This window comes from Fukomys damarensis, unplaced genomic scaffold, assembly GCF_012274545.1.
Source record: "Fukomys damarensis isolate Sample0158 unplaced genomic scaffold, DMR_v1.0_HiC HiC_scaffold_16, whole genome shotgun sequence".
Lineage (NCBI taxonomy): Eukaryota > Metazoa > Chordata > Mammalia > Rodentia > Bathyergidae > Fukomys > Fukomys damarensis.
In genome coordinates this window covers 27,443,429-27,453,653 of record NW_022900928.1, presented here as the reverse complement: position 1 = coordinate 27,453,653, position 10,225 = coordinate 27,443,429, and the positions used below count along the sequence as shown (strand labels likewise).

The window sequence follows — 10,225 nt, the reverse complement described above, 5'->3', positions numbered from 1 at the left end:
AGGTACATGAAGATGGAGGGCAGAGCTTCCCACAGTCACAGAATCAAAACAGGCGCCAGGGAGCACAGCTGCGAGGAGTGGCACGCAGTGAGACGCAGTGAGGGGAGGGTTTCCTTGGGAGCAGGGACTTTTGTGTCCACTATGTGTCTACACCGTGGCTGCCTTGACTAATGTCAGAATCTCTCCCACATGTGGACCAGATGTCGTCTGGATCCTTGCAGAAGAAGCAACATGTTAAGTACAAAGGCAACACGCCGGGTCACGGCGCTGACTCTGCAATCTCATGCTGGGGACCCCTCAGCCTTTCCCTTCCTCGGTGAAAACACTCTCTTCAGCCCCTGCCAGTGCCACATTCTGTCACTGTCCCAAGGGCCCAGCTTCTACAAACGACTTCCTTTTCTGGCTGCACCTGGTTTCCTCCTGACCACCATTGCCCAGGACAAAAAAAATCCAGATGCCTTAGTAGGATGTGGCAGGGCCCTTTACTGCCTAGCCCTGCTTTGTAAACACATGACCTTCTCAGTTGGGGTGGGCTCCCTTGGCTGAGACTGCAGTGCCCCCCAATACGATACCCCCCAAACTGAGCCTTGGGACCTTGCATCAGGGACAGCCACTTCTCCCATTTCCCATTCAACACCCCCTGCCACCTCACAGGAACTTTGCCCAACATTACAAGGAATGCCATCGTCAACTGTGCCGAGATGGTGACCTACGACATCATCAAGGAGAAGCTGCTAGACTCCCACCTGCTAACAGGTGAGGCCCTGGGTTTCAGAGAGGCAGGCGGGGTACCTGCAGGGCACCCAAGGGCAACTGGCCTTCAGCAGGAGCTGGGAGAAAAACCAGAGCCTAGTACAGGACTATGATGAGTAGGAAAGGCCTGTGATGAGTAGCAAGTTTCCAACACTGGCTTCGCTTCTCACTCTGTGTCCCTAAGTGGGGTTCTCTCATCCCTGACATCAGTTTGCTAAATGAGGCTGCTGGGCTGGGTGGCCGGCTGACTCCGGGATGCTCAGTTCTAGTTTGCTCAGCCCTGGGTGCCATGAGATGGATGGACAACTCCACCTTACGCTCAAGGAGTTTAAGGCTGAGATGGAGCTGGGGATTTAGCCCAGTGGTACCGCTGCCTGCCTCGTAAGCATGAGGAACTGAGTTTGATCCCTGGTACAAAAAAAGAAAAAAAGCTGACACAAGGTTGAGAGGGAGACAGAATGAACACACATGAAACAGCGCGAGTCACTCCCTCCCTGATATCTCCTTTCTCCTCCCCTTTACAGACAACTTCCCCTGCCATTTTGTCTCTGCCTTTGGAGCCGGTTTCTGTGCCACAGTGGTGGCCTCCCCGGTGGACGTGGTGAAGACCCGGTATATGAACTCATCCCCAGGCCAGTACCGCAGCCCCCTGCACTGCATGCTGAAGATGGTGGCCCAGGAAGGCCCCACAGCCTTCTACAAGGGGTAAGCCTCCCCTCCTGCCTTCCCTCCCTGAAAACTCAGGCTTCTTTTTTATCTTGAGCACCTACCACTGATCCATCTGGGGATGCAGTGTTAAACAGTACAGTTGAGGCCTGGGGATTTAGCTCAGTGGTTCTGCTGCCTGCTTTACAAGGGTAAGGTCCTGAGTTCGAACCCTAGTACTAAAACAAAAAACAAAACAAAACGAAAAAAAGTACAGTTGCAAATGTCACAGAGAAGTATAAAGAACAATGAAAGTTAAAAAAAAAAGTAGACAAAACTTGATTTGGACAGTTAGGGACCCTTACTGAGAAAAAGGAGCCTAAGGATAGCTAAAAGGGTAGGTCTAACTAACTCCAAATATTTTGGGCAAGGGAGAAAGGTGGTTAGTAATCCTGAGACTTCCAGAATCTCCTACTATGACTACTGGTTGCCACCTTCAAGTGCCATGCTCACAGGCCAATGTTCATTTTCTATGCCTGTTTATTTGCTGTTCCCTCTTCCTGGAATGCCTTGTCCTCACCATCTATATTCTCTGCATCTTACCATCCTGCCAGACTATTCCTTTCTTTTGAGACAGGGTCTCACTATAAAGTTCAAGTGTAGCCCAGGCTGGCCTTGAACTCATAGCGATCCTCCTGCCTCAACCTCCGAAGTGCTAGGCTTACAGGCGTGCACCACTACGCTCAGCTCTGCCAGACTATTTTAATGCCACCCCCTCCCTAACACTCATACATACATTTTTTCTCCTCCCTGTCAACTTGGGCAATAACACTTGATTCCATTTTTATGGCATTTATCACCTCCTGCCTTATATTACAATATTTGTAAGGTTAAATTTGTCACCATGCTAGAGTACTAGGTCCTTAGGGCCAAGGACTGGTGGCTCATCTGTCTTTCATCTCATGGAATCCCTAGCCCTAAACAAGCACTCGATAATGTGCGTTGCTGGCCTTCTCCCTGCTGGCTGAGTCTATGCACTGGGCCTTCCACTAAGCACCTCACATAAGTTATCTCCACAACTCCTGACCTGGGCAGTAGGCCCCCACGTGCACCGAGGAAGACATTGCACCTCACAAAAGTAACTTTTTTTAAGATCACAAGTTAAAATTACAGCTCAAACCCAAACCACCTGACACCACACCGAAGGTGTAGCTGTTTAGCCTTTGACAGATAGTTTTCTGGTGTCCAGTATTAGACTGAATCCAACATGCGAATAAGAGCCACTAGAGGTTCTCAAGTTTGGAGATGACATAATAAAACTGTCTTTCAGCTGATAGTCTGTTCTGCTAAGTGCTTCCGTTGTTACCAACTTCAGCTATGATAGCAGCTTGTTTATGTTTTCACTTGTCAAACATTTACTGAACATCTACCTTGTGGGTAGAGGTGCTATGCCTCCCTCAAAGAGCAGCAGACAAGTGGGTAAGGTACACTGAGTGTTGACTAATTTGGTGTCTAAACTGTGTGTTAAACATTGGCTTTAATCCGCCTGACAATCTTCTAAAGTAGATACTGTTATTTTCTTTGTTTTAAATCTGAGGAAACCAAAGCTCAGAAGGATTAAGTCAATCGTCCAAAGCTGTAGAGCTAGAAACTGATGAAGCCAGGCTTTGAATCCAGTTCTGGCTCCAGAGTGCATATGAATTGCCACAATTCCAGATCCCTGACAAGGTTTGGGAAAGGCCATACTGAGAGGTTATGGTGCCTGAGCTGAGCCCTACAGAGAGAAGAGCAACCAGTCAGGCAAGGAAGTGAGTAGGGGACAGTCCAAGCTGAGGGAGCAATGTGGGCAGAGGCACAGAATAAGAGGGCCTGGCATCATCAGGAAACTGCAACCGAGTCTGGCAGGAGCAAAAGGGCCCAGGAGGGAACTACCAGAGAGACAGACTGAGAGGAGGACGGCGGCCAGGTGACCGGCACCTGCCTGAGTCTTGGAAGCGCAGCTGTGCAGTCACAGCACAGGTGGGCTCTGCGAGCCACACGTATGGTTCCATGCTAAGCCGGGCGTGGTGGTGCCCTCCTGTAATCCCAGCACCCGGGAGGCTGAGACAGGAGGATCACTGTGAGTATGAGACCAGCCTGGGCTACACAGTGAGTTCCAGGGCAGTCTCAACTATAGAATGAGACTCTGTCTCAAAAAATAAACAAACAAACAAACATATGGTTCCATGCTGTCTTCCGCCACCATGGCCCTGCTTCTCTGCTCTCCCTGCCCCAGCAGGGGCCTCCTCAGATGTGGTGAATCAAGATGTACAGTAGGGCGGTCACGTCAGACCTGGCATTTGAAAGATATGGCTGCTATTTACTAGCTGTGTGGTTTTGGTTGAGCTCCTTAGTCTCCCTGGGCCTCAGTTTCTAAAAAAGAAACATGGCAACAAGAATAGTTATCATAAAGAATTGTGAGAATTAACTGCCAGGAATAGTAACCTTCCTCAAAGTGTTCGTGTTCTTTCCTTTCCCACCTGCAACTTCTGCCTAAATCCCATCAGCAGAGAAGACAAAGACTGAATGGATCTCAGAAAAATGCTCTTGATAAACCAGGTGTGGTGCTGCATGCTTGTAATCCCAGCACTCAGGAGGTTGAGGCAGGAGGATCTCCACAAGTTCAAGGCCAGGCTTCAAGGCTAGACTACATAGTGAGTTTAAACCCAGCCCAAACTACATAGCAAGACTCGGCCTCAAAAAACGTGAAAGAAAGAAAAAGAAAGAAAGAAAGGCAGGCAGGCTTATGAGGAATGGTCTGGTCCTTTAGCACCAATACACGTGGGGGAGAGCACAAGGATCTACTTGCTAGCCTGCTCCTCCTGATGTTATGGTTGGTTTTATTTTATCAGCTTTACCCCTTCCTTTCTGCGTCTGGGAGCCTGGAACGTAATGATGTTCGTAACCTATGAGCAGTTGCAACGGGCCTTGATGAAAGTCCAGATGATGCGGGAATCACCATTTTGAACAAGACGATGAGGCCACTCAGTACTTACCTTGTATGAAGCCAGTTAACCAGTGGATCCACATCCGCTCAGACCCATGTTTACAGAAATGTGTGCATATTACTGATTCAAGAAGTAAAGCCAGAAGAGGAAAATTCTGGACTGCAGGGCTTTGTCTTAAGAACATTGTTTTGCACTGACATGATGAAAAGTAAATTATATTAATTTGTGAAAACCCATTGAGTTGGATGCCTAACATTTAGGCAAGAGAAAATAACCCAAAATGGATCTATTTAAATTACAAGAAAGTTTTCAAGGTTATCTTCCCTGAAAATCGGATAAGACAATCCACAGGAAAGGCTGCTTCGTGGGACAGCGTAGCCCACAGTACAGCTGGAAACCAGCTAAGGAGCTGGGAGGAACACCACAGACACAACGCAGAGCTGGGACTGCAGCCTTCCGGGTCGTTCACACAGGGATCAGCTGCCCGTGGGTGACGAGTCAGCCAAGTAGAACCCACTGGGCTTTTAGGAAATATAAAGAACAAAAGAGAGAGTCTGGAACCTATGCCTAAGGAGCCCTGCTGGGCCACTCCGGGCTGAGGCCTGCACATGCCTTGCAAGGACACCGGAGGATCAAGAGGCGCCCTCAATCCCCTGTCCTGTAACATGGGTAGTAATCCCTTCCCTGCCTGCCTCAGCAGGGTGTCAGAAGGATCAAGTGAGAAGCTGGGCATGAAACCACCTCATGAGCAAAAACTCTGGGCAAATGAAAGTATGGGAGAATTTTATCAGGACGGAGAAGAACTGCCAGTGGGGAAGGATTTGAAAGATACAATTGCCTGGTGGTAAGGTCAGATCATCCTGGGCTGCAGTGACAGAGACAGTGGGTGAGGCCGGTCCCTGGCTACACTGAGAGGCACCTTGAAGGGTGGGGCTTGGGGCAAGAGAGGTGCTGCCCAATGAGAGCATAAACAGCAGGACTCAGAATCTTTGGAAAATGATTATGAATTAATAGAGGAATTCCCACCTCAAGTGTAGGAGTAAAAACAGCCTCTCTCTGCCTTCTCTTTAATGGACAGAATTTTCTCTATTCTCTAGGGTCAGGTTGGGCCAGTTCTGTTCCCCAGAGCCTGCACTTCCTTCGCTCTCTCCTCTGTCTCCTTGACTGCAGGCAAGCAGCTCTAGTGCTGAGTCTTTGGCAGCTCCCTCTACAAAAGATAGGGTTGAACCAAGTGACTATTTTCAACATAAGATTGCACATTATGGTCCGGGGATTTAGCTCAATGGAACCGTGACTGCCTTGCAAGTGCAAGAACCTGAGTTCAATCCCCAGTACCAAAAAAAAAAAAAAAAAAAAAAAAAAAAAGACTGTACATACATTTTTCAGATTGATAATGAGGAACAACAGCACCAGTGCCTTTTCCTGCTTCTTAGCAGCTTGATAATAATAAGAACTGAGTCCAAACCTTCCCCCATTCTACCCTCCTAATAAACCAAGGGACTCCTTTGGCCCCCAGTGTCCTCCCAGAGAAGTGGAAATAACAATCCCTTTTTCACTAACATGCTGTAAGTATTGATCCAAATCACCTAGAAATATACGAGGGGCTTGGCAACCCTGGCAATGCTATTTCCTCCTTACCAGATCTGATTCCTCCACACCAAGGGAAAAAATGAATATGCATCCTTCCTCAGCACTTCCCTAACTTTACATTGAAATTTGAGATCACCTACATTACGATCTAAATAGTTCAAACAAAGGCAAGCCAGGTGTGGTGGTGCACACCTACTATTAGGATAGTAATAGTGCTATCAGGCATGGTGCCTCATGCCTGTAATCCCAGCACTTGGGAGGCTGAGGCAGGAGGATCACAATGAGTTCAAGGCCAGCCTAAACTACATAGCAAGAACATGTTTCAAAACAATTTTTTTTCTCTTTCTCTTTGCTTAACGGTGACTGCAAATCACTGTTAAACTCCTGGTCTTGGTTTGTAAGCCAGGATCTGTTTTCTATAAATTTGTATATAGCAGTATTAAAACATCAGCTATCCAGAGAACGCTGTTCAAATGATAGCATGGAGAAAGAGAGAGAGAGAGAGTGAGGGAGAGAGAGAGAGTTACGGTGCTTTGATTGGTATCAGGAACCCACTGGTCTCTGAATATATACTTTTGGAGAAGAGAAATCAAGATTGATGGGAGATCTTCTGAGGTTTCCTGGGAAAAATAGTAGAATCCTTTCCTTATTTCTTAAAGGCAGAGGTTGAGCCAGGTGACCTGAGGCTCTTTAGTTCTGTGATTCCAAGAACTGAGAGTTTGTTCCCAGTACCCTAGCACGCCTTTTCTAGTCCAGGCCTGTAGTTGTGCCTCCAGGAAAGCAGGGAGGTGCGCTCTGGAGATCACCAGCCCAGGCCCCTCCAGGGAGCTCTGTGCACCCATCCCCCAAACCTACAGGGGCCCCCCTCCAGCCAAATCATTTTAAAGAAACGTGCTTTTTCTCAAACTCTTCTAGTGTATCAGGCAAAAAAAATGAGATCGATTAAACCTGGACCCAGTCACCCTAGTGACAATGGGGTAATTACTTTATAGTAGGTAAAAGTAATGTCTTCAAAGAATATTTTATTCAGGAGAAATTAATGTTACGTAAGGAATGCAATTATATCGCTCTACATGAGTTCATTTGTGTCAGGACACGTTAAAACTGCAGAATGCTGTCATACAACGCAGTGCATCCTAAGCTGCATATCATGTTAGGTGCTGAGGTGAACAAGGCCAGCCCTGTCTTCAAGGGACTCACGGGAACAGAGACGAAGCCAGACAGGAAAATGGATAGATAGAAAGTAGACAAGAAAATTGCGTTTTTAATAAAAACTGCAGGTTCAAGACTCTAACCCAGTCAAAATTTCCTAAGGTCCCGTAAACTCTGGCCATTCCCTTTTACCTGTAAATGGGCTTTTTATATATTATCATTGAGTTTATTGGTACTTTTTAAGTATACAGTACAGTAACATTCATCATCGGATCTTGTACCTTCACATGACAGATCTTGGTTCTCATTTTTTCCCCCATTCCCCTGCCCTCCCTTCAGGCTTTTTTTTTTTTTTTTGCTTTCTTTCTTTCTATCTGAGAATAAACCGTCTTGTCTCACTTGGAGAATAGAACTTTCCCTGTGGATGGGTTAATAGCTCTATCACCTGTGATGGCTGTCATCTATGAATGGGCTGTCAACCTGCAGAAAGGTCACTTTTCATCTATAAACTGAATCCCCTCTTTCTATAGATTTCTCCTCCCAAATCCCCCATAAATATAGCCAGCTCAGGGACATAAACATCTCTCTCTTCCTTTTCTTTTTCTTTTTTTTTTTTTTTTTTTTTTTTTTTTTTGGTACCGGAGATCAAACTTAGGACCTTGTGCTTGCACAACAGGCGGTGGAACCACTGAACTAAATCCCCAGCTCTCTCTCTCTTCCTCTTAAAGGCCACACTCTAGTATTTCTTTGACTGTGTACTTTTAAAACTCTGCCTAATGAATCCCTTTCTGCCTCTTACTGACATGTCCTGAAAACTCTATGATGCAAGTCAGCAAACCTACAACTTATCGTGTAGCTTGGGTGAATCAAGGTTCCCATCTCTACTCTGAGGTCCTCCCTGGGCTCTGTCCAGTAACAGAGGATGCTGGACAGAAAAATAAATAAATAACCCACAGCCACCAACTATCATAGACTAATTAACAGCTTCAAACTGATTTATTGTTACTGATTTTGGGGTCTAAAAGACACTTTCCAGGGATTCCTTCTAAGTTCTTGGTGTCCTGAACAAAGAAAAAGACACATACAAAAAAAAAGGTAGCAAGGATTTGCATTTATTAAAAGTAGGAAAAGTACACTCTGCAAAGTAAGAGCAGGCCACTGAAAGAATTTACAGCGGCCCCGAGGTTAATGACTGGGAGTCTTTTTTCTCTTCCATTCCTCAGTCTGATGTCAAATCTAAACTGTCTTATCAAAAGCCCACTTGATTTCATATCAGATGTAAATACAGAATTAAAGATAGCACTTTCTGATCAGTCCCAGGTACAGAGCTTGGAAACTGTTCTACAAATATGTTTTGGGTCCTTGATTATTTTTTTAAAGTGGGAAGGATTTACTGAGAGAGAGGACTCACTCAGAAGGGGTGCACAGGTGCTCAAAGGAATTGGGAGCTGAGCTGGGGAATGGGAAATAGGAAAGCTCTGGAGAGACAGAAGGGTCCGTAGTAACTGACAGCCCACACCCACTCACCCAGTCGACTTGCCCCACCCTAATCTCCTGCCTCCCTACCTTGTGATTTAGATCTGGGGTGTGCTGCCCAAAGCCTTATGTGTTTGGAAGGTGTTCAGGGGGGTAGGTACACAGATAAGGGACACCTGGCCTGGTTTTGGAGAACTTCTTGAAGGAAGATACCTAAGGGAAAATCAGGAGTTATTCAGGCAAAGGAAGGTGAGTGAAAGTCATCCTAGGCAGAGAGAATAGCTTGTGCACTAGTCCAGAAAAAAGACAAAAACAAGATGTACTCGAGGGATTACCAGCTGTCAGTATGGCTGGGTTGCAGATCTACAGAGGAGTAGTGAGAAACACAGAGATAGAAAGTTGAAATCACATGTTATATGCTGAATGCTCATCCCCACACCCGCTGAAAATTCATATGTTGAAGCCCTAACCTCACATGTGAATTTGGAGTTGAGGCCTTTGGTAGATAATTAGGTTTCAGTGAGTCACGATGGGATTAGTGTCCTTATAGGAAGAGGAAGAAAGACCCAGAGATCCCTCTCTCCTCACCATGTGAGAACACAGCAAGAAGGCAGCCATCGGCACACCATGACCACAGCCTCCACCAAAAACCAAACTGTAGGAACCTTCCTTGATCTTGGGCTTCTTAGCTTCTAGAGCTATGAGGAGAAAAATCTTGTTTAAGCTACCCAGTCTGATATTTGAAATGACAGCCCAAGCTGACTAACAAACCACACTGAGGAATCTGAAGTATTCTGGGAATAATGTGGACATACTGAGGTATAGGAAGGGAGTGGCTGCAATGTAGACAGTGAATAAGCAGAGTAGACTGATCCTAGGAAAATGAGGGTATGGTGAAACCAAGCAGGAGTGGAGGGAACAGCGTAGTAATAAAAGCATCGTCCTTGGAAAGATCCTATTTAGAAGAAGTACTGAGAGAAGATGATGCACACATGTATAAAATAATATAAGGGCCAGGGATTTGGCTCAGTGGTTCCGCTGCCTGCCATGCAAGTGCAAGGGCCCAAGTTTGATCCCCAGTACCAAAAAAATTTATTTTTAATTTAAATATATATAAAATAATATATAAATATCCCCAGTAATATTCCCAACGTATCATTTTCTGGCCTCTGAATTAACCCACTGGGCCCATAGCAGGCTCACCACTTCCTGAGATTAAGTGGTTGAGCGGCTCTCTCTGGGAGATAGCTTTCTGACAGGGAATCAAGGCGCAGAAGTTGTAGCATTGATTGTTTTGTCCACTTCTGTTATTTCTTAGATATATTCTGTGTTGGCGTACATAGAGGACTCGGGTACTCCTCAGATATGCTCCTACCACTGCGACCACACTGCTCTCTTTCACCATCTACCTGACTGTCCCACTCGCCCCTAAGCTCCTCACAGCCACACAGGGTTAGGTTTACAATTATATCCCCAGCCTCTAGCAGAGTGCCTGGAACGCTGCAAAATTAATGAGTGGATTCTTGAATTAATTTTTTGAACTGAAGTAAAGTACACATAACATAAAATCTACTCTCCTTTTTTTTTTTTTTTTTTGGAGACAGGGTCTCACTATGTAGTTG

General features: G+C 45.9%; 1 protein-coding gene across 1 annotated transcript in view; it reads left to right on the top strand.

Moving 5' to 3' along the window:
* Positions 1 to 4,404, top strand: part of Ucp3 (uncoupling protein 3) — a 6,526-nt gene extending 2,122 nt beyond the window's left edge. The window contains exons 4-6 of the mRNA XM_010603270.1: positions 655 to 756; positions 1,278 to 1,458; positions 4,290 to 4,404. Of these exons, the coding sequence (XP_010601572.1) occupies positions 655 to 756; positions 1,278 to 1,458; positions 4,290 to 4,404 (398 nt within the window). The remainder of the gene's footprint in view (positions 1 to 654; positions 757 to 1,277; positions 1,459 to 4,289) is intronic.
* The last annotated feature ends 5,821 nt before the right edge of the window (positions 4,405 to 10,225 follow it).